The sequence below is a fragment of the Xiphias gladius genome, chromosome 1 (assembly GCF_016859285.1).
Source record: "Xiphias gladius isolate SHS-SW01 ecotype Sanya breed wild chromosome 1, ASM1685928v1, whole genome shotgun sequence".
Classification (NCBI taxonomy): domain Eukaryota; kingdom Metazoa; phylum Chordata; class Actinopteri; order Istiophoriformes; family Xiphiidae; genus Xiphias; species Xiphias gladius.
The window spans coordinates 5,754,392-5,777,975 of NC_053400.1; the positions used below are offsets into that span (position 1 = coordinate 5,754,392).

The following is a 23,584-nucleotide window of genomic DNA, read 5'->3' on the forward strand; positions in this document are numbered from 1 at the left end:
TTATTGAATCAAAGGTTTTTCAGCAGCAAGTAGATTAGATGAACATCTCTGAAGAGACAGAAAAAAAGGAATTGTAATGTATTGTCAACACTGGATGCAGGGTGGATGTTTCATCATTAAATTGCCCTAAGCATTAGTTTAACTATATGTATTATGTCACATTGCCATCTTTTTAGCAGGGAAAAAGTGCTAAAATTACTATGAATGGTTAGTTTATCGTTTATTCACTCTGTTACTGTTCTGTGTTTTTGATCATTCTCTGCCTATGTGCCTGGTGGGCATCATGCAAAATATTGTAATCCTCAACCCACCAGTGTTTTGTGTGTTTATTGTGTTAAGAGTGTTTATGGACAATTTCCACAACAGACTGAAATCTTTCTGGATTGCAGCTGAAATGCAGCTGTTTTAATGCTGTACTGTGAGGAACAACCCTTCTTCCAGTGCTGATGAACTGCAGAACTAGTGTGGCGGTCACACACATGTCATATGTGAGGCAATATTTAATTTAATTTACTAAGTCCAGATTTGTCCTCCTCAGAGAAGTGTTTGAGCACTTATTTATCAGTAGAACCTTCTGTACTCTTGAATAAGCATTGCTGGCATCACTACGTGTGTGTGTGTGTGTGTGTGTGGGGGGGGGGGGGGGATTCATTTCTTTCTGCATCTTCCATGTCTTTCTAACAAATAATGATTTTGTACTGATGATGGAATGGAAACTGCAGAGACCTCGGATCTGTACAGAAAGTGAGATAATTGGCTTCCTTGGAACTCTGCAGTTGTTTTCCAACTTGGCAAAGTTCGCATTTGTCCACTCTCATGATGGAATGATTATGCCATTACTATCACATGATTTAGCAAGACGATGCTGGAAGCCAATTTCTCCCTACTCCTTTGATTTAATACTTTTCCTCTTAACCTGTTTAATCAAGTAAGGGGAAAAAAAACATCTTCATGTCAGGAGGCGGGCCTGTTCAGTTTTAGGTGCACTTAAAACTGGATCTGGTGGAATTAATTGTATTTATTGTAGTAAGCTTTCAAGCATTTTTAGCATTTTTTTTTAAGGATTTCCAAAATTTAATAAGAAAGTTTTTTTTACCAGGATAAGTTTTTGGCTAAGCTATCTTGTTTGAGCTATTTTTCCCCTCACTGAGTTTACAAGTTAATTACCCATGTTCAGATATGGAAATTGAAAAAACTGTACATAGTATATGTATCTAGGATACATATACTGTTTGAGGTATCATGATGAATCGATATTTTAATGTTTAATATTGGGAGCTGCTTATGTAGATTTTAATATGATCTCTGTTTTATTTATTTATTTATTTATTTTTATTTTCACCAAAGATATTCAGAAAAGTATGGACAAACCTCTCCCCACCCAGACGAAGAAACACGTGCATGCACACGGGTGGGCAAACACACACACACACACACAGACACACACACACACACACACACACACACAAACAGCACAGCAGGGGGAAACTTCTCGCCTCCCTTGGTGCACCTGTTGATGGACTGAAATATCTCAACAACAATTGGATGGATTGGCATGAAATGTTGTTACAGACTTTCATATAGAAAGCTAATTACATAACCCTTTTTTTATGCTAACATGCTAAACTAAGATTAAGAACATAGTTAACATTATACTGTACCTGCTTAACATCATCATGTTAGCACTCGCATCGTGAGCTTATCAGAATGCTGACGTTCATTTAGCTCGAAGCGCCACTGTGTCTAAAGTCCGGCCATAAAGAGCCACAGGTGTGGTTGTAGAGTCTTAGCCTGTCATAGAAAACATACTGTGACGTAGCCAGGTGCATCTGTGGCAGGTCAGATGAACAGTCCTTATGCATCTGATATTCAGTGACCTTTTTGTATCACAGTCTGCTATTGCTCACGCTGTTCACTTCCTGTACAGACAAACATAGACGCCTGCATTGGCATGTCAGCACGGTTTGTGCATACATGAACTCATCCACCTGTTCCCGTATATCTTTAACTGGGACAGCATATTCGGTAGAGTCTCTGCATGTTTACCCAGTGTCCCAAGACTTGTGTAATATTGTGTGTACTACTTGATCATGAGGCAGCACTCTATGCCAGTGAGCATCAGTGGTGTCTGCTAGATTACTGCATTGTCAACACATCCATAACAGTTAAATGTATTGTCCATTGTGTTTAACGCTGAGAATCTGCTAATTACCAAGAGCATGATTATTTTTTCTCTGTTCTTTTATATTTTTATATATTTAATGTTGCATTGTATCAGATAAACCAAGTTGCTGTTCAGAACTCGTGTAGCTCTCCTGTTGACCTGTTTGCTTTGTTAGGTTCAATTGCTCTTACATTGGGCTGAAAATCATTGTTTTTCGTGTTCATCCTGAGTAGATTTCTTGCACACAGCCTCTCTTGATGTAGTGGTCATCATGTTGTTCCCGATAGCTTTTCACTGTTTTCTACTTGTTTTGAGCTTGGTGAGTGCTCTTTGCTAATTGCTTCAGTTGGCACTTTTTTTTTTTCAGTGTTTGATTCATACTGTATATGGCATGTCTCTTTTGCCTACTAAAGCACTGTAGAGTACTGTGACATGATCTACCACAAAAGCTTCATCTCTTTTCCTTGCTCAAGTACAATATTGCTAAAGCATTCCCACGAAGAACAACTAAGTAAAAAACAAAGCATTAGCCTTAGACCTATACAAGGAAAAGACGTCAATATCAACATATCTTTTTTTTCTTGTGTGCCAATCTGCTGAGGTGTGCCCTAGTTAAAGCCCTTGGTAGTTTAAGTACAATATATGTAAAGCATAGTCTGATATTTCATTCATATATGGCCAATTTGTTTCTTTATATCTCACATTTCTACAAAAAGCAAGCCACCACTTAGGGAAACTTCACCCCTCCAGAGATCGCATGACACAATCATAGCTAGAAGGAAACCCAAGCAAGACAACAGGGCTGAAAAAATAAAACACTGGCTTATTGGTATGACCAGCAAGTGTTTGTGGTCTTCGTCCTATTTGAAATTTTGTACCATAGAAAATAAACACAAAAAGTTTCAGGGAAAAAATACAGAGAATTTTTCTCTGTGGAAAATAATTAGAATCTACTGTGCTTCCTATGCCAGAAGACATGCTGTGTTTAAATGGTGCAATTTGGAGTGCCATTTTAAAACTGTGCATTCTACCATCAATGACAAAGTCTGACCTGGCAGCAACTTGGGAAGGAATAATATTGAGTGACTCCCTGCTCAAATTAAAGAGCAACAAAAACATCTACAGCATGTCGTGTCAGGTTATTATGGCCCCTCCTGATGATTGAGATCTGTCAGTACGGCCCACTGTAACAAATTGGTTACTACCTCTGTGTTTTACGTAAGATAAAAAATCTATTTAGATCAAACCCTCATTACAGTTCCTATTTCAACAAAATTGATTGAAACTCTCAGGAAATATTTTAAAGACCTTTCTTTTGGTTTGCACAACCTCCTGTTCAGTTTTACTCAGCTAAATGATGTGCGAGGTTCAGTGGTGAAGATAATGCGACTATTTTCTCAGGATACAAAGCGATTTTACAGGTCATATCTGTTCGATTATTTAGTGTGACACTATGGGTGTTTATGTGCATGTTACTCATTTTTCCCACTGTGAAATAACCTACTTGATTAATGGTGATAATGATAGTGGTGAGGGTGATTGCAATGACCACAACAAATATAAGCAAGAATACAGCAGAAAATTAACAAAGCTTTTTCTGCCTGTAGTCCAAGCTAATGAACACTTCCAATGAGGGTTCATAACTGCAGTCATCAATACTTTACGTACTATACACGGTGTTTTATTTCCCTGCATTTTCTTCTTTCCAATAATCATTTGCAGCGTTCTTGGTGTTTCCATTTTTAGCCTCAACCTGTTTATTAAGCTTTGAGCACTACTGTGTTTTGAGCTGTAAACAGAATGGTCCTGAGCTGTTTTTAAAGTGGAAATATTGTTTTATTAGTAATGCAATTCGGACCAATAATTACACTCAACTATCACATTTATTTGAAATGGGGAACGTGGCTACCATAGTAGCCTTTATGCAGAGTGTAGAGGGACAGAGCAGTGTGAAATGCTTTGCTGTCAGTTTTGTCGGCAGTCTGTCTGATCCTAAAAAAAGGTTGGGCTTCTCAGTGTTAATTCACACTGTGACAGATCAAATTGTGATAATTCACACCCATAACAGTTACCGTTACCGTTTCCTCTGAAGCGCAGTGAAACTTAAGCATCCCCGTGTGGAAATTGGGTCGTTACAGGAAAGGAAAGGCCAGAGCAGCTGCACTGATGCAAGTGCCGGCAATTTCACGGCTGCCAGTGCTGACAAGTACCTACTCAGTTACCTGACCAGTCAAAACACACGGATGTTAAAAAAAAAAAAAAAAAAAAAAGAAAATAAACTACAGCAGGGCTTCTCAAATATTTACATATCACCGACACCATACAGGCACACATTAGCACACTGAACTGCACCGGGGTCAGCTTTACTTTCACTGACTCACGGAAAAATACAGTATGCATTGTTTTTGATGAATTTTTAATAGGTGAAGTCAAATAGTAAAATAACATAAAAGCAACTTCCTTTAGTTCATTTGTGTTTTCAAACATTAATAGACTGAAGAAAAACAATGGGAAAGGGAAACTGTTTGTTCTCCAGGACAAACCATGATGCAGAGTTGTGTATGGGACATGAAATGAGTCTTCTGAGATTTGTGAGATGGTCTCACCTTGCAGCAGAGAGGTTGCTGTCGTCACAGTCTCCGGTACACCATCCTTGCTGTAAATTGACTGGAGGAACTCTGGGACGCAGTCGTTTTCATCGACAATAACAACTCGGACCTGGGAGAGAATTGAGGGAAGGGAAAGGACAGATTGAAAAACAGAGCGAGACATGGAGGAAGTGGACGGTGGGCATCGTGTGATCATCCCACTTGTAATTTCACCTGTCATTATACAATATTCCTATTCCTGAAATTGCTTTGGAAAAATGTGAATTTATGTCACATCTGGAACATTGTACTTAACAGAAGAGATAAGAAAAATATATAAAGGAATAAAAATGATTATAGAGTCTCTGCATTGCTGATCTCATACAAGTACATGTTTCAGTAATGCTGTTATCTACATGTGCTAAAACTGGCCAGGCAATCACAAGTGGAAATTCTGGAGATTAAAACCGGGTTGGTGTTATGAAGAATTTTAAATCTGGGATTACTATTTCAGGCACCATCCAGAATTGGTTTTCTCTGGGTCCGGAGTCATTTTCATCTGCAAGTGACCCAATTAACCCTATCCCTTCCCAAAAGGAGGCCTCATCCCAGCCTCCGCCAAAGGCATGCCCTGACCCTGATCCGTTTGGTTTATTTACCCCTCCTCAGTGAGGGAGCTGCTGCAGAGATGCCACTGTGGTCAGCAGAGAATGCAATCTTGTGCAATTTTTCAGAAGCCCTGAGCTAAGAAATGAAAGTGGATCAGTGTGCAAAGATGAATTTGTATGCTGTGAGCGTGTAGGTGAGTGTGTGTGTGTGAGAGACACTGTATTGCTATCCAGTTCATTAGGTACATGACGGCAAACACAGCATCTTCTACCAGATGTTGACTGCCCAATTGCAGCATTCAGAAGGAATAAATACAGACATGGGCTGGCAGGAAAGCCCATCTGACCCCAGCCCTAACCGTTGTACACACAAACACTACAGATCTCTCTCTGATACACACACTCTCACACACACACACACACACACACACACACACACACACACACACACACACACACACACACTCTCACACACACACACACACACACACACACACACACACACACACACACACACTTGTCTTACCTTAGTTGTGACGACAGTCATTGACATAATGCATTCCCTAGCCCCTTTCCCTAACCTTAACAATTACAGCTAAATGCCCAACCCCAACCCTTACCTTAACCTAAACCTGATTCTAACCTGAACCCTGAAACCCAGTCTTAACCCTCAAACAGCCCCTTGAGATTGTGAGGACCAACCAAAATGTCCTCACAAAGATGGTTTCAAACCAAAATTTTTCCACACAACTGTAGAAAAATATGTACACACACACACACACACACACACACACACACACACACACACACACACACACACACACACACACACACACACACACACACACACACACACACACAGTGAGTGGTGTGTAAATACCACTGGTATTAAGTCCTGGTAGGTAAGATGAAATTCTGTAATATCAGTTAATCCTTCAGCAAAGATCAGCTTCGAAGCAACGGACAACAAAATAAAATCTGACCATGTCAACTCCCTGAGGTGATTTGTGTGTGCTTGCCAGTGACTGTCAATATTTGTTTGCCCGTGTGTGTGTTATTTGTATGTGTGTGTTTGCATGCCAGAGTGAGTGAACCTATGTGCCAGTAACACAGGAAATGGCAAGGGCTCTGCAAGATATATTAACTTACAGTATGTGTGTGTACAAGGCTGAGGAAAAGCAAGATTGAATGAGAAGAGAGGGGAAGTCAGCCGTAATAAAGCAAGATGAGCTTAAACACGCGCACAAAGACATGTGCGCGCATGCAAACACACACTTGGGGCAGCTGCAGGCAGGTCTCAGGCTGGTTAGGTAACTAATGGTGCCGATGAGCTATCACTCCTGGAGGGAGAAACTTGGAAACTACCTGCAAATTAAAGTCATGCTCAGTGGTTCCAGTCCACACAAATACACCACCTCTGTTCACTATTTTGACAGACAGAGATATATTCCTGGAAAGCAGTATATCCAAAGCAAAAAAGGACAACTACACAAACTCAAAGAGGTGGCATTATTTATAAAGTCTTCTTTGGAAAACAAATGGACCACTGTTAATGCAATGCTAAACTTTAATAAGAGAAAGAGGGGAAAAAACAGAACACCTTAAATCATGATATGCTGGCTTACTGGACCAACATAGACTGTTTAGAAAATGAAAGCAATTCTGATACAAATTCTTTTTTTTCCCCATTAAAATAAGCAGTTGAACTGTCAGTCACCATTAAAGCATTTCCAGCAAGTGTCTCCAGTCTCTAAAATCAAAAATATTGCATACAAGCAAGATGCCACAAGAAAGAGTACATTTTGGCATAGTCACAGGTTGTCATTTGTTGTTTGTGATTGCCAGAGGGTAGGTTTTAGATTAAAGGACCCTGCCTAAGGACAGACCCCAGGGGAGAGAGTGAGTGTAGAGATGTGGTCACTTGAAAGGGGCATGCTGCAAAGGCATGCAAAGAGTAACTTTTTACTGTGGCCGAGATGCTCACTGTATGATAACCCTCACCCCTGAGGTATTTTGATTTAGTTTTTGTCTGCATCTCTTTGTACACCTAAATGAACTGAAACCAATGCGACCTGAGCAGGGCTGGCTCGAACATGCAGTCGAATCATTGACACTGCTAGGAACAAGTGGAGTGCCCGTGGACACCAGCTCAGCATAGCAGTGTTTTGTGTAAGGCTTACATCTTTGTCTTGCTGACTGGCAACCAAGGCATTTCTACACCAATCAGCCACATTTTTATGTATCTAAGTTTGTTCTTCTTGTCCTCACACTGTGAGTGGGGAAGTGTAACTTTGTAGGCCTGGTATGTGAGAATCTTCCTTCCTCCACAGAGGCTCTTTGTTGGTTATCAGTGTCAGAAAAGGTCATATATGTGATAAACCATGTGATGACAGCGTGGTCTGTGTAAATCTTCAGTACTTTGTGTAACTCTTTTGAAAATGATGCGTATAGATGGGTGAGGCCGGTTTGTAAATGGCTTTGCTTAACTCTGCCATAGTGTCTTTCTGTTGGTGCAGACCCCAAGTGTATCTCGTCTATACTCTGAAAGAAACCTGCTCTCTGCAAATTAACTTTATTGCAGGTTTTTCCACTACTTCAGCTGTCATGAGACTTAACTCGCTTTCTATCGTTCCAAAATGGGCCATATCAAGGGCACAAGAAATAGCACTTAATAAGAATTTTAACTAAGGGTTATATTTATATTCATATGTGCTACTACTTGGAGCACAGGTATCGCACCTGTAATTGCTAGCCACTAATTGGGCAAGCAGAGGTGACACCTTTTTCCCGGAGAGCCAAGTCGGAGCTGACAAGTTTGTCTTTAAATTAAAAATAAAGAAATAAAGCTCAGAGAAGGGCTTGAAAAGAGAATTGTTGAAGTTTAATTGTAGTTTGCTAATAACCATTTCATTGGTGTGCTGTAAGTCCAGATGACTGCAACCCAAACATCCTTGAATCCAGCTGGGGACGTTTGCCATATTGGAAAGATTAATAGTTTTTAGGTTTTTATTTGTCAAAAGAAAACTCTAGGAATTCATCTGTGTTTATCTGAAAAAAGTAAAAACCATTACAATCAGCAATGATCTCAGAATAAACCATCTTTTTATATGAATGCACCAATGGAAGATGCTAATTTTTGCATGTTCTCTTCTCATCTCTGGAGGGAGTTACTGTTGCATCAAATCCAAACCCTCTATAAGTGACTGACAGCACAACAGTTTATTTTATCCAGAGGAGGTCTGTTTTCACTACATGCATAGTAGTGAAAGAATACAAACATAAAATGTACCCCAGACAAAATTATTGTCACCCCTCACTAATATTTGCTTGCAGAACCTTTGGCAACAATGGCAGCCTCTAAACATTTCATGTAACCATCTAGAAGCTTCTTGCACTTGTCTGCTGGTAGTTTGTGCCTCTCTTCCACTGCTTTGTGTTCAAGTTCTTTTAAATTTTCAGGAGTCCTTTTTGCAATGGCAGATCGCAATGGATTTAGGTCAGGACTCAATGCTTGCCAGTTTAAAGCAGTCCATCTTTCCTCATTCAACCATTCTTTTGTGCTGCTGGATGTCCTGCTGAAAGACCCAAGATCTTCGCCTCAAACCTAGTTTTCTGACACTGGGTAACACATTTAGCTCTAAAAAGCCTTGGTAATCTTCTGATTTCATCATTCCTTTCATACATTCAATGCCTCCAGTAGCAGATGCAGCAAAGCAGCTCCACAGCAGGGTAGAACCTCAACCATGTTTTACTGTAGGTAGGATGTTCTTTTCCTTATGGGCTTCATTTCATCATATATAAACAAACTGATTCACTGCATTCCCAAAGAGCTCTACTATGGTTTAATCTATTCATAGAACATTATCCCAGAAAGACTGTGGATTTTCTATGAAAGGTTTTGCAAACATTAGTCTTGCCTTTTTGTGCCTTTCTTTCAATAGTGGTGTCCTCCTTGGCCTTCGCCCATGGAGCCTTAGTGTGCGGTGTATGATACAGGCAGAAACCACCAGTCCAGATTGCCAAAATCATCAATATTTTATGTCTGTATTTTTTATTTCACTATATATGAAAGATAGTGCGCTTTGGCTACATTCACACAAAATCGTCAATCCGGCACCTTCCCGCAGGGTTGTGCAGAGGTGCGGGCGTGTTTATTTGTACTCTAGAATATAACGGTTGTGAAACTATCAGAAAATAACATTTCATTAATCGGATTCACTGCTTTGTTCTCGCTAATGTCACTTCCTCTCTTCATTCACTCTCTAGCTCTCTACCTTTCTTGCTCGTTGTTGAGCCGGGGAGCAGGGGCCAACTTTGAATGGTGTGTTTACAAAAGGCAACCAACAGATCCTGCAAAGTATACCTTTAATCCTGCTATCACATGTGCTGAAATGTTAGCGTGGTACCTACTATTAACCAACATAGTCTTTACTAAAGTAATCTAATGGGGCACTGGAGCTAATGCAGCATTAACTATGATTTGATTGATTTGGAAGTACTATTGAAAATATACAATGTATATTATATTTAGTAAAAAAGTGGGGATGTAAATAGTATGAATATTTTAACAGCTGAATGTGTACATCTGAGTTATATCCTGCCTTACCACAACCATACACTATATCAGTGAACCACTTAAGCTTTGTTGTAGCCCTTCAGCCATCCAGTATTGTGATAAGGACTGATGTTGTAATCCTGATCAGGAGGCATCAAAAAACATATATCGGGGCATTAAAGCTAATTGAAAGCACACAACATAGATTCATTTTGGTGTTGTTAAACTGCACAGACAGAGGGGTGGCTGTGGGTCCCTTGCTTGCGGTCCAAAAGGTTCTGGCTTTTTAGTGCTGATGGTACAACAAGTAGAAGTTCAAAAAGCTTACCCTGGCTCCAGAGAGCAGGCTACCTAGGGCAGGAGTGAGGGCCGACAAAGGCATATACCAATTCCCTGTCAATTCCTTTCTTTCTTTCATTCTTTCCATCTATCTTTCTCCTCTCAACATTGAATCTAGCAAACTTCCTCCCTTTCCCCGACTTTTCTCTGTTTCCCTGTTTCTCTCTCCCTACAGGCTCTCAGTGCTCTGCAGGTCACAGAGGCCCAGGGCTGAGCAGTTGAGGACAGATCGGTTCAGTAGGACATGCTTTAGCCTGAGGCCAGAGTAATGATGGAAACCAGACCAGATGCTTCAATGCCTGCAGCATTCAGCCGCTGTTCTTTCTCCCTCTCTCCCCACAACTTAAGGAAGTCATTGGGAATCCCAATACAGTCATTCCAGACAGACAAGTCTATCTGGGTTTGACCGAAGACAATGAAGACATGCTTTTAGACTATAAATGGAAATGTACAGTTATCCTTTTAGGTCTTTTACAATCAATTCAGGTTGAGGGCATCCCATAACAACCCATCAAAAAAAGGGACCAGTAGGGACTTGGGATCTACATCATGCACGGACAAACCTCTGCTGCACTGCTCATGCTGTCCAGGCCCTCGCTTGCTCGCACCAATAGCAAGTAGCGATGCTGGTCGCTCTCGTAGTCAATAGGGCGGGTCAGACTGATTTCAGCAGTCTCTTCTGAGATGGAGAAGAGACTGCTGGGATTAATGAGGAGGCTGTAGCTGATTGGTTTCTTCTGGAAGGACACAGCAGGTGTAACCAGGAAGCTGGAGAGACATGGAGAGAGAGTTCACCATTGACTGAATGTGCAATGTAGGGTGGGGTATATGAAAGCAAAATATACTGTATATCTGCATGGTTAAAAGGATGCCTTCCAAACATGATTGTATGTAAGAGTGGTATAGAGAAGAATTCCATACAGCAGATAGGCCTTTTCCACTATGGAAATTTAACCATAATTGGAGTTTCCCATAATCTGAGCCGAAGGACCTGTAAGCCAAAGGGGAAAATGTTGTAATTTTAAGCGGCAATAATATGGATATTTTTCACGTTTACACGTTATGAATTTTAAATGTCATCATCAACTCATAGAAAAAATTACTTTTAAAATTTTTCTTTTAATTAAAGTCTTTGAGGATAACCAAACTACCCCAACGTTACTGAAAATGTTAAACTAGTAGAGGCAGCAAAACACAAATATTGGATATTCTGAACCAGATCGCCTGTATTTAGAGACAAACTTGTTACAAACAAGGTGTTGCATTCCATGGCCTTCTTATTGGCCTACCTGGAACTAGGGATTCAGTACCACTTCCTGAGCGGTGGCTGAAAATGGCTACAGGTTAAGTCACAGGTTAAGTTACTGTAGTGGAAAAGGCATGAAAGCACAGCCACACAGAACTAAACAGAGTTGACTACAGAAGAGCAAATTAGTTGAAAGCAAGGTGTACTCCAGTACGTGCCAAATAGACCTCAGTAGATTAGAGGAAAGTAGACTCAATTATAGTAGATTTCTGTAGAGAAAAAAGAGGGGTAATTTAATATAGTTATGTGGAGCAGATAAGCTTTGAGTAGGGTGGATTTATGTACAGCAAGATGGACTGGAGGGATGGAATAGGAGGGCAGAGTGAAGTATGTACATATCCATACAGCAGTGTAAAAAGAACTGAGCAGACTAGAAATGAAGATAGCGAGGGGTGGGCTATGTAGTTGAAATCAATATCATGATATTGAAAAAACATTTTTCCAAATTCAATTACTGTATCATGCCATGGCAAATGTACGCAGTCATATTTAAAATAAACAGACTGATGTTAATTGCAGCTAACTGTGTTCCACTGTTGTGCATTACAGTAGAATACACTCTGCACGCAACTAAAATGAAAAACTTCAGTTTGAAGTTAGTGGAAATGGTGAAATCAGTAGGGAAAGTATAAGAATTTTCCCTAATTTTAAATGACAATTTCTTTGGAATTAATAATTTAGAAAAAAAATAATGAAAATAATGATATAATATGATCATTAATATTGTTACAATTGATTAGTGATTGAAATATTGCCTCAACTTCAAGTAGAGTAGATATGAATAGACTAGACTGAAGTATCTAAGAGCAAAGTGAGGTGAAGGGTAGTGAAGAGTACGGTACAATAAAGTCAAGTGCATTTCTGTACAGTTTCCACCAGAATAACAGAGTACACTAAGGGGGTAGGGCTGGGGGCGTAAGGCCATTAAATGCCAAGCTGAGAGGGTGCTTGTTATATATTGGACATGATGTCCAACCCTTACACAATACCCATGACGAAATAAACAGACTGGAATATCCGCTTTACGGGTTTGCCAAATGTGTCGGTCAAACTAAATAAGGTGGAGAGGGATAATGATACCAATTCAAGGACACTAGTCATAATTGTACCACTTTATTCAGACCTCAGTGTGTGTGTTTGTGTATCTGTGTGTGTATGAGGATACACAGGCCTACACAGTATAATGTGTGAAGGCGTGCAGGCATGTGACATGCAATTTTAAACACATATCACACTGATACACAATGATCTCATATAAATAATGTACAGACCATGCATTACATCCATCACCGCATCCCTAATTCAACTTTTACAATAAGCGCTGTGCAAGTGTGTGTGTGTAAATTGACACTTGAAGGCAGTGCTTTCACTCATGTGCGCCATATAATAATACTCAAGGCTAAGTGTGTCATGTTTATCATATTGGAATTCCCTGTATAGCAATCTGTAAAACATGAAGATGTGTTCGCACAACCAGAGAGAGAAAGAACAATTTGGTGTGCACATCAATTACTGTGTGTATGATGAATTTATCTTTGCAAATACAAGCAATGTAAAACTAATGCTCATCTGAGTGGATATAATCATGTCTGTGATGGAAAGACAATGTCAGAGAGAAATGTTTTCATGAACAGATGTTTGTGAGGTTGTGAAGAGTATAAACCCCTTCATGTGGATGTTTTTTTTTTTTTTTCTGTGTGCATGTGTAAACTCACGGCTGTCCTTCAGGGGTGTTTTCAGGTATGGCAATGGTGAAGGACGCGTTTGTGAACTGTGGCGGCCGGGCCCCAGCCACCACGGAGACCACGGCAGGGGCACTGCGACTGCCCAGCCGGTCAGCAGCCACCACTGTCAGCAGGTATTCCCTGTCCCGCTGCAGGGGAAGGCCTGTAGTTCGTACCTGGCCGCTCTTCCTGTCTACTTCAAAACGACCATCACCACCTGCAGATAAAAGCAAAATGTTTGCTGATCGGGGTTTGATTACACATTTCCAACACGTCCTCCAGAAGGTGCACACAGGAAAAAAAAACACCAGCTTGGTTGGACAAGCCATGGAAGGCCAGCTGATCACAGATATCAAAATAAAAACAATACACAGACAACAGTAGAACATGAAAGGAATAAAAGGTAACGGGATGCAGGTTTAATGTATAATAGATGAACCAACATGTTGGTCGGGCTGACAATAACTTTTAGAAGGAAACAATGCGAACACTGAAAAGTAAGTGGTGACAGATAGTCATAGACGTAATTCAATCATAGATATTAGTAAAATAGGAGCAAGTTTTTCTCATTAGAATAATAAGAAGATAAACCACAGAAATGCAGAAGATTACGTCATGATGCAAGATTATCTATGTTGATCTTGATCCTTTTCTTCCAGAACACTTTCTGTGATTTCACTTTGAGAAGGACTTGAAGGACACATAACAACCCCTGGACACGTAACAGCCTCTCTTGGTTACAGCTCAAAGAGTACAAGGGACTACAAGCTAAGGGCGGTGTGTAAATCCTGCTGCCTTCAGGAGCCGTCAAATATATTGTAATGCATGTAGAGCACGCGCCAATGAAGTGACAAATATGGCTGGAGGGTCAGTTTTCCAAGTTGTTGAGAGATGAAATGCAGAGAGCAGAGAGACTGGAATTGGGATGTTAAAATTCATGACCTGTATGTAAAATAACAGCATACAATAAGACTTTCATCCTATCTACATTGAATTTACAAAAGGTGTCGTTTTTGACTTGAGTGTGAACTGACCATCCATGGGATGGTTTCTATCACACAACCCTTTATCCACAAAATAATTGAACTGAATGCTCAAACGTGCCGTTAAATAGTGAAACATCAATTCAAACCAATGAAAAGTTTAGTCTAGACACTAACATCAATGTTTATGTATTTTCTTGTAATTTCTCTTGTCAATTCACTTTCTGTCAGAGGTATACACAAGATTGGAAGACCGTCTTCTTAAAGACAGTAGTTTAACATCATTAAATGGCAGACAATAAGAAAACCAATTATTTTGTGTAGCGGAGAAATAACTTACATTACACTGGCAAATAACTACTTGTGCATGAACATACTGGCTCAATCGATCAACAGAAGGAGACATTCTACATAATGGGAGCGTTTAGAAAAAGTGTTGACCTTGATATGGCTATTCCCTCTGTATCATACCCACCAATGATGAAACAGTCATCTGAAATCAAGCAAGCTGTTGATACACAGTAATTCTGATTCATTTTGAAATGTGAAGACCCATAGTGAATGTTCAGAGGTTTTGTATATAAATCAGTTTTACTTACTTCAGCATATCTAGAAAGCTCTAACAACTTGTGTGCAAGTGTGCACAATCTAAACAAGTATGTACCATCCAAACTTAAACCTCTCTTGTTATAGTCGCTGAAATTATAAGGCTTTAGATCCAAACCCAGGGATGGTGCCTTCAGCAATGTTAAGTATTGTTTGTCACCGACTATTTTGTTGAGAACATTTTGACTTGTCATAGCAGAAATAGCACCAGTGTAAGGGCTCACTCCGCTCCATTTAAGCGTCCTAGTGCCAGTGAAGCAGCATGCACAAATCCGAGGTCCTGGCAGTCACCCAACTAACCAAAACTCAAGGAAAGGAGTTAGGAAATAGAACGTCCCCTGTCTTCAAGACACGTAGGAGAAAATAAGCAAAAATATCCTACCATCAGACAGGAAGTATTCCACTTCACCATTGTTGCCTTCATCCCCGTCCTGGGCATGGAGTTTGTAGGCCATCGAGCCCGCAGGGGCATCAGGTGAAACCACAGCGAGGTAGGGAGCAGGAACCATGCTCCATTCTGGGACATTGTCATTTACATCTGTCACAGTCAACTCCACTCTGACCAAGTACCAGTCTGGACCTGGGGAAGGGAGAAAAGGAGAAGAGGGCAGTTTAGAGAGTTAATTGTGGTGACTGGCAGACCAAATTTAAATTCAGATACCATGTTTGACAGGGCTGTTGAACAGTAATTTTAAGTAAATGTAAAGAAATACTCTTGGTTTCTGGGAATGAGATTAAATTTGAGGAACACACCATTCCAATACACCTGGTATACAGTACTGGTCAAGAAAAGCAAATTTTTTCTTTCCAGTAAAATTCAGAAAGGCATCATACACCTGCAAGATACATATTTTAGCTTGCTAACATTTTTGTGAGTAAGTCTTGCTTTGCGTTTGCCGTACACATTTACACTGCATTCCTGCAACTACAGTTACATTATATACCAAACAATATGTTTGTGAAGTTGGGAGGGGCCGGAAGAAACAACAGATTTTTTCCACATTGATCTTCTAGCCCGATTCAATAGTGCCAGCCACAGACTTGTTCCTGGTGTGTTTTTTTTGTTTGTTTGTTTCTTTGTTTCTTTTGCTTTACATTTAAAGGACAGTTCAAGCAACCTTGTCGCACACACAGACAGATTTAGACAAAGTGAATGAGGTAGTGCTTGCTACATTAAGTTAATTCCTAATATCTTTAAGGGTTTTCTTTTTTTCTCTTTTTGACTTTTTTGTCTCTGAGAGTTGTTTGTCTCGGTGTAGAGCATCACTCTGCTCTTTTCTGTCAGTCCAACACCTCCACACCAGCAGATAACTGACAGATTAATTGGCAATGAAAATAATCGTTGGTTGCAGCCCTGCACAACCTGGGGTGCTCTGTATTGGCTGCCTACTAAATAAAGCAAAGCACTGGTGCATTTAGCACCACATACTGTATTAATAATGAAGACTCCTGCTGATAAAGACGCGGCTAATTGGGTGGAAACCAGTCTTTTATAGCTATCATTCCGGCGGAGAATTCATGTTTGTGCAACAAATGAGTAAGCAAAGTGGAAGAATACAAAAGAGGTGATTAGACAAATGCAAATAAAGACCCGGCATGAATTTCCAGTTTTCTGGATTAAAATCTTTTTTTTTGCCAAAATTGGATTTTTTTTCCCCAAAAAACTAATACCAAAAAGAATAAATAAGAAACATTAACAGTATGTGCTAACAGTGCTAAGGGATTTCAGTGTTTTTTCTTCTTAACTGCTCCTATTCAGTTACTCTGCTTTCAATTCAGCTATGTTATCTCCCTCTATATCTTTGCTGAATGTGTCATGTGGACAACAGACAATGAAAACATGAACTAACTAGTAACTAGAATGGCACTCGGTAGAGCGCATACTTCCGCCAAGGCCAAATATTGACGAAAATGTCCAAAAATGCCCTATCATGCAATGTTAAGGAAAGTGATCAAAAAAATTCCCTGATCTGCCCCTTTAACCAGATCTGCACCAAAATGTAATGGGTTCTTCCCTGGCCCATGCCCCATCCTCCACCAAGAATGGTGCAAATCAGTTCAGGACTTTTTGGGTAATCCTGCTGACAAGTAAAAAACAAACAAACAAGCAGACACGGGTGAAAACATAACCTCCTTGGCAGAGGCAATTATAATCAGTGCTGCCCTATCTGCACCCGTAGTAAACAGCAATCATATTGACACTGGTAATACACACAAAGGTTCCACACAGATCTCATCAGAACACATATACACACAAAAAGACGCTGCAAAGCAGTGTTTGCTGGTCACAGCAGGGGAGCAGAGGAGTAATTTCAGTGCTGGAGCCAGAGGTCTGATCTCAGCTGTGTCAGTTTTGGGTCCTATTGAAAAAAATTGGCTGATTCTTATATGGAATGGTTATATAACACAATGATATCTCTGTAATTGCCCTACAAGTATTTACTTTGTCCTGAACAGCAGGTCCAGATGAGGAATTTTCTCCATGTTTGTGTTTTACAGTCTCTGGCTGTAATAACAGAACCAAGCAGGGACATGAGAAACTGCTTCTGTGTGTAAATGATGAAAGGATGTAAGGTTGATAGAAAAAGGGGAGCAGGAGAGAAAGAAGTATTTTCAGAGTGAGAGGGTGCAATCAACTAATATAAAGTACAGCAAGAAAAAGCAGCAAGAAAAATAGGATTTGTCGCATTAACTGGATTAAGAAACGCAGAGCCTGAGAAATGACCCTGTGGTTGTTATAGAAACAGCAGAACAACGAAAAGTGGAAGATGGAAGAATTACAAAAGAAGGAAAAAGAAAAAAAAAAAACAAGCAAGCAATTGCATAAATCAATGGCATTAGAGAAGAGAGGGAGCCAGGGAACGTTACAAGGAAAAACATAAGCGGGCATCAAAAGAAGACAGAAAAGCGGAATTAACCAGCCACATCTTACAAAAAACATAGCACTGCACTTAACTCTGGGGTTGAACCAATGTGTTTGTTGATGATCTCTCTCTTTCTCTCTCCCACTCTCTGTCTCTGTCTCTCCCTCTCTCTGTCTCGCTCCCTCCCTGTGGTCGTAACAGATTCAGAATTAATTGGCAAAAGGACAATGCAGCTTTGGGGAAGAAGGGATGGCATTACCCAGATAATAAATCTCTGGGCTAATATACAGAGCACTATGCCAAAATGCATCTTTTAGACACACGCACACATGCAAGCACGGACACACAGACACTCCTCTCTCACTAATAACGATCATCAGTGGATTAGTGGCTAATGAAGGACAATAGGGAGATACACTTCGGTGCTATTGCCATCCCTCACACTAATGCATCTCACTGGATCTAATGATATGTCGCAATCCGTAGAAACAGTGGGACCTGCAATTACTAATAGTGCTACAGAGGGCTTTTTCATGGCCGCCGACCTCATTTGCTCCAATAGCTTGCAAGTCCAAGCAGTGTTACATGTTCATTTGCTCACAGCACTTTCTTGTTATCTTGTTCTCAGAGCACAAACAGTATGTGTACAGTCCTGAAACCCCATGCACAACCAGGCCGAATGAAAAATGGAGGTTGTGTTTTTGTTCACGGTCACTGATTTTTGTCGTGATCGGAACAATAACCATGGTCGGATAAAAGTTTCAATTCTCTATTGCAAACACTCAGTTTTTTTTCTATTCAAAGCAGATATTGTAACATTCATCTCAAGAAAAGCAGAGATAGAATCAATAACATTAGTGATGACTCTGATTCAGTAATAATGTTATTAGATTTATCAGTGTTTGACAACTCAAACGTCTGCTGTCTATTCAACTGTAGTTTCCCATTTTTCTCCTTGTCATATGCACTATATCTGAAACAATACAGGATATTTGAAGATTATACAGATGTCAGTAAAGATACACGATCATCCGCAACATTAAAGTCTCTCTGAAGGTCACCCCGCTGACCCTGTCACAACATGAATATTCTTGTGTAGTGAACCTGCTAGTTGAATAGCTTTAACTATTTTCTTTGATGTAATTGCACTTTCATTCATCCCCTTGTGGAACCTTACTGGTTCTTCCTTACTTTCTTTACATGTCATATTCTGCGAGGTCTATAAAATAACCTCTTGTCATTTGAACTCTCGCTTGGAACAAAGCATCCAGCCGATGCTACCAGCTGACCCCATGAACCTTTTGAACACGAAAAAGTAAGGTCAACAAGAGAGGATTAAGAAAAACTTGATGATATTCAACCCTCCTGCTAGATGGTGAGTTTGACCATTTCTATATACTACATTGCCAAAAATCCCAGCTTTCCTGTCAGTAAAATCAAGTTTTGTCTCACCTCTGGGCAACTTCTCTTTCACTCACCTCTCAAGCACATTTTGCATCGAGGGTTTCTTTCACCGATCTCTCTGAAAAGCTACGGTACCTACCTACAAAATACATCCACTACTGATCATGTTTCTAAAATCATTGTCTTCAACCGGCCAAATATCACGTTAGAACTGTGCTGCGGTCTGCAGCTGTTTGATCTGACACAGAGCGAACGGTCCATGCCGCTGTGCCTTGCCCAGTCATGTAGATAGTCTCTTGCACAACAGCAACTGAGCTGTGAAGAAGAGCAGACTGAACACCGTTTTCTCGTTTGACTTTCCATTCAGGCTCTATTTAGGCTTTCACTGAGGCTGACACAAAGTTGTATGTAACAAAGCACCAGTGGAGTATGTGCTTTCACGCACAAAAGTGAAGCACAGTTATTATTCTCACATCATTGTTAGAGCATTGACACTGCATTACTCTGATAACTTGATATAACTTCACTTACCTCACGATTACTATATAGTTTGATTCATATCATTTATTTTACTGTCATGGAAATGTGGCCAGTGTATACTGTACACTAACGGTCAAAAGTTTTGGAACACCTCCAATTTTGACGTTGTTGGGGGTGGTATCACGAAATCTAAATTTAATCTACATTTGTGACTCATCCAGCAGCCGAACACACTCCTAACGATCTTTCTACAATGGAAATGAAACATGTTTGGAAAATTCGTCCAAACACTGTGCAGAAGTTCCCGTGAATGTGTTGCACTTGCAGGTTGCTTTGCTTTCACCTTCTGTCCAGTTCATCCCAAACCAGCTCCAGTTTAGGTCTGGAGACTGTGCTGGTCTTCCATCATGTGAAGCCATTTTCTGGTTCTTTTCGTCTAATATTTTGGGTCATTATCTTTTTGTAGGATGAACCCCTGACCAACCAGTCTGTCTTCCTTTATTACTTGCTTTTTTCTCTGGTAGTTTACATAGAAATACATGTAGTATTTCATTATTCCATCATTGACTGCTGGTGTTTGCATTGAGCAACACCTAATAGGATAGAATTAACATCATTAGATTAGTAATATAATCTCATAAACCTTTCTCACAGGACGGAGGGGGAGGACGAAGAAGATGACTTGTAGTCAGCCAACTCAGATTTGCATTGTTTTTACTTATTACAAGAAGCTTCTTATCCTTCTGCTCCTCTAATGCTTTTTTTAATATGTTTATCCTTCCATACTAGGTTTAAAGTTATATATATATATATATATATATATATATATATATATATATATATATATATATATATATATATATTGGAATAACTAATCTACCTCAATTAGAGGCAAAGTATGAAGAGGTTACACAATCAGAGATAGAAAACTGCCCATTTTATCCACTTTGACTACTCCAAAATATAAGAAGTAACACAGTGGTTTTATTTAGTCTGTGCTGTTTTGAGCTATCAGTGCAGAATTCTCACTTGTTTTTGACATCTTTATGAAAAAAAATCAAGGAAGCCACTGTTTGCTTTTTGTTGAATTTTTGTTGCTCTTAATTCTGTGGCATCATCAACATTCCTATGCTGACGTCCTTCTGTTTAAACCATAGATTTCCCAAATGTTTCGCTTGTTCAGGAATTTCGTTCCTGGAATACTAAATTTGCATCAGTTAGACGCAGAGTTTTGTTGTGTTGGCAGTTATTTTACAAATACTGGCATGTGCTATTTAGAAAGGGAGAAGAGACCAAACACAGACTATGAATTAGAAAACTGCTTATTTTGGGATATATGAGGTTAAATTTCTGCACCATGGCAAAGTGAAAAAAACAATTTTAGTACCCTTTAGTAGTTTTCATTAATCATGGTGTTATTATGTCTGTCATCTTTGGAGAGCTTCTTATTCCTATACTTTATGTCATCTTCATAACATTTGAGGCGGCTATCGTTTAGTATTTTGTCTGTAGCCGTGCTACGGCTCTACCTGTTTCCATCATGGTTCCAATGGCCACTAGAAGAGTTTCAGAAGCAAAACATCAAGTAGCCCATTTGTCTTTTGTGCTTATGCTTTAGTGAATTGTATCTCTCTCTCGCTCTCCCTGCTTGTATTTGTACATTTTTGTGAATATAACGCACTATTTTGTGTATATATATTTATGACATTTAATGAATGTTATAAGATGCAGTTCAGCAACAAAAATAACTTAGGCCCCCAAACCAAAGAAACAAAACAAACTCTGCTGATGTTTATTAGATACAGATTTACATGAAAATGTATTAATAATAATATTTATGTCAGTCATGAATAAATATAAGGATTATACAATTCACGAGTGAATTTCATGCTTCATAAACATGAGATGCGACATTTATGTACAGTTACTTTGTTTTGGCCAGAAACGTTCCAGTTTTAACTCAACACCTGCAGCTGATGCAGTAACACTGGCTTTTTCTGACGCTTGCACAAGGGTACCTAAGCTCGTCCCCAGGACTGGGACCCGACCCAATCCAGGCAGCTTTTAATGGATCACTATCTGCTGATTAACCTAATGCCTGATCCGTTCCACCTCCGGTTCAGCAGTAAAGCTACCAGGCCCCACCTCAGCAGCAGCTGACCAGACAGATGATATAAAGCCTTTAGTAGGTAAGGGATGCTTTGACAGATAACTGTGTAAAAGGACTAAAAGAGAGTTTCATTGTCTTTGAAGACGTCTGACTAATACACTGTTTCTGGCCACATGACACTACCTTGAGATCCATCAGATTTTGTGACCTGTAGGTAATGTTAAGTGCATTGCGCATGGAAAACTTCAGCGATTTATTTTATTGAGCTTCACTGACAGATAAAGTAGGATTAATATAACTTTTCGCTGTGTTGTTTTTTCTTTGGCTGCTACGGTTTCCCCCCAGTGAGGAGCACATGCTCTTTCCCCTCGCAGCAAAAGGAAACAGTAGTGATAAAGTATGTGGTGAAAGCCCCACAGCCCTTCGGCACAGCAAAATGTCCACGGTCAGGTTTGACTGTTAATTACCATGGTTTCTATTTGTGTCAATGTTATGTTTGTTTGCTAATTAGTCCCTAAATCAAAATTAAAATTACCAACTGTTATTATCAACGTGTTTAGTCGAAGCTAGATTCTTACATAGAAAGTTATATTTTTTGTTGCACAAAACAGTTGAATCTGTTTTGTTATTGTGCTGAGTGAAATAAAGGCAATACTCTTTTTGGATCAATGTTATGATGTATGTTGATTTATTAGGTATTTATGGAATATGTTTTGATTTACTGGACTAGCCAAAAACAGACATTCCAAAACTTTGATCTCTCTGGTTACTATCTACAGAAGTTATCTCAAATAAATATGCAGCAGATGTACTATAACACAATATATATTGCTATCACAGTATAAAATTACATAGAAGATTTTAATAGCGCCTGACACGTAATTGCCCACATGTACACACATTCAGGAATGTTTGTACCGACAGAGAAAAACAATGGAATCGGTCACAAGGGTCTATAAAAAACGGTTAAATTTGAAATCAGCTGGTCCGCACATGACTTGAATCTCCAACATTCAGAGAGAACAGTATTAAACGTTTTGTTTCATACACATATTAAAATTTACTTGACCTCTCAACACATGTAAGGCAACATCTTACAGTACAGCTTATTGCATTTCCAAAATGTACCCATCATGCATGACACCAGACTTTCTGGACTAAGCCCCTGATCCTTGAAAGGACCTTTTAAAAACTATTCTGTTCTTGCAAGTTAAGACCAGATATATGAAACTGTGTGGGTTCAAAAATAAAATTCTGTCTATGCACAAAGTCAAATTATGCATTTCTTTGTGTAAGATATATAAAGCTGCATTTCCAAAATCATCCATAAGTGACACTAAATGTGTCTCTGTGGGATTTTATTTATGTGTAGACTGCAAAATAAAACATTCCAAATGGATCACAACCTAAAAGAATAATGTTACATTTTAGATTCAGTCTCTCACCTTATTTTTCATTTCCACTTCACCAAACTCTACAATATCTGATATATGGTCATAAAGTATGTGTAAGGTGTCCGTGCTCTCACCACACATTTTTTGTAAAGACCAGTTTTCTGCCTGAAATGGCGAGTGAATGATTTAGTGAGGACACATTCTTATCTGGCCTGAGCCTCTTTGGTCCACACTTTTTCCAAACGTTTTTTTTTTTTCTCTGTCTCTCATTTAGCGTTGACATGCAGCTCAAACTATTCCAGTCTTTTAGCCTCTGAAGAAAAGAGTTTCATTATACGTGAGAATACCTGCACTGTGAGTGTGTCTGTGGGTGTCTGTCAGCGAATGTTGTGTGTGTGTGTGTGTGTGTGTGTGTGTGTGTGTGTGTGTGTGTGTATGCTCATGCACGCTGTGTCCTCA

General features: G+C 39.6%; 1 protein-coding gene across 1 annotated transcript in view; it reads right to left on the reverse strand.

The window, feature by feature from the left end:
• Window positions 1-23,584, reverse strand: part of si:ch211-186j3.6 (neural-cadherin) — a 299,335-nt gene that overhangs the window by 209,236 nt on the left and 66,515 nt on the right. The window contains exons 2-5 of the mRNA XM_040139108.1: window positions 15,256-15,453; window positions 13,276-13,501; window positions 10,818-11,022; window positions 4,771-4,882 (exon numbers count right to left, since the gene is read on the reverse strand). Of these exons, the coding sequence (XP_039995042.1) occupies window positions 4,771-4,882; window positions 10,818-11,022; window positions 13,276-13,501; window positions 15,256-15,453 (741 nt within the window). The remainder of the gene's footprint in view (window positions 1-4,770; window positions 4,883-10,817; window positions 11,023-13,275; window positions 13,502-15,255; window positions 15,454-23,584) is intronic.